Source organism: Perkinsus marinus (assembly GCF_000006405.1).
Source record: "Perkinsus marinus ATCC 50983 genomic scaffold scf_1104296952106, whole genome shotgun sequence".
NCBI lineage: Eukaryota > Perkinsozoa > Perkinsida > Perkinsidae > Perkinsus > Perkinsus marinus.
Window position 1 is genome coordinate 1 of NW_003209011.1, and position 1,014 is coordinate 1,014.

Genomic DNA, 1,014 nt, shown 5'->3' on the forward strand with positions numbered 1-1,014 from the left:
GACTGAACCGTTTATCGACACTGACTTATAACACCACACAGCTGACTGAAGTGAAAACGGATATGAAAAATAATGAACAGAGTGGAAGTGTCATGTGAGTCCATTCAGGCAACCTATACAATGCTCCGCATCTCATGCTGTGAGGCCACGCTCGCTGAGTCGACTCCACTCAATCTCTCCAACGGCGGCAACATTTGAGTCTGCCGGCTCCACTCGATGACAACGTATCTCGTCCTTGGCGGGATCCCGTCGACGAGGCAACATCCTCAAGTCGGCACAAAGAGCAGGTACAGAAATGGATAGAGTATAGCGGCATAAGGCAACCTGAGGAAGGGAGATATTCACATTCATGCTACGCCACAACAGGTTACCTCAACAAGGGACTCCACTCGTGGGTCCTGACCAGGCTTCCAGTCCTCCCAGTCATCAGGACACGCCAACTTGACCAACACCTAAGAGTGTTCTCTCATCAGAACAGACATGTCCCCCATACCGTACCGATCTCGTCTCGTTATTCTCGTGACATATGCTGCCATTGCCGAGCGTGTACATAACCTCACGTCGAACGACTCTGGGCCATCGACGACCCTACAGCACCACCGATCAACCACAGCATACTATGAAGGGGTAATTACACGGTCGCTAGAAGATAGAGCCATGGAGCTCATAGTGAAACGAGGCACTCGGGCAGCAAAGGTATCCTCGTCAGCCTCAAGAGCTTCTCGACTACCCTACGAGGGGAGAGCATATAGCAGCAGCACTACACATCAGCTCCTCACATTGATGATGTTGCCCAGAAGATGCGGCCTGCCGTCGATCTGAAGCACCCTGTAATGACACAGTTGCGAGTGTTTGTTACCTCTCCTGTGGCCGATGCCACGTGGTACTGCCACAAAACATGAGGGTAACAGTATTGGTAAGACCAGTATCCAATGGTGAAATTGCTACACTCAGAAGAGGTCGTATAAGAACCACCGTACAGTGATCGAGACTTGCGCTGAAACGAAAACATGC

General features: G+C 50.9%; 1 protein-coding gene across 1 annotated transcript; it reads right to left on the reverse strand.

The window, feature by feature from the left end:
• Positions 1-132: 132 nt before the first annotated feature.
• Positions 133-731, reverse strand: Pmar_PMAR017014 (hypothetical protein; the record flags this gene model as incomplete). The annotated part of the gene is made up of 4 exons (XM_002777299.1): positions 133-324; positions 372-452; positions 499-588; positions 636-731. Coding segments are annotated over 4 exons (459 nt in total), but the record flags the coding sequence as incomplete, so codon positions are not given.
• Between the last annotated feature and the right edge of the window lie 283 nt (positions 732-1,014).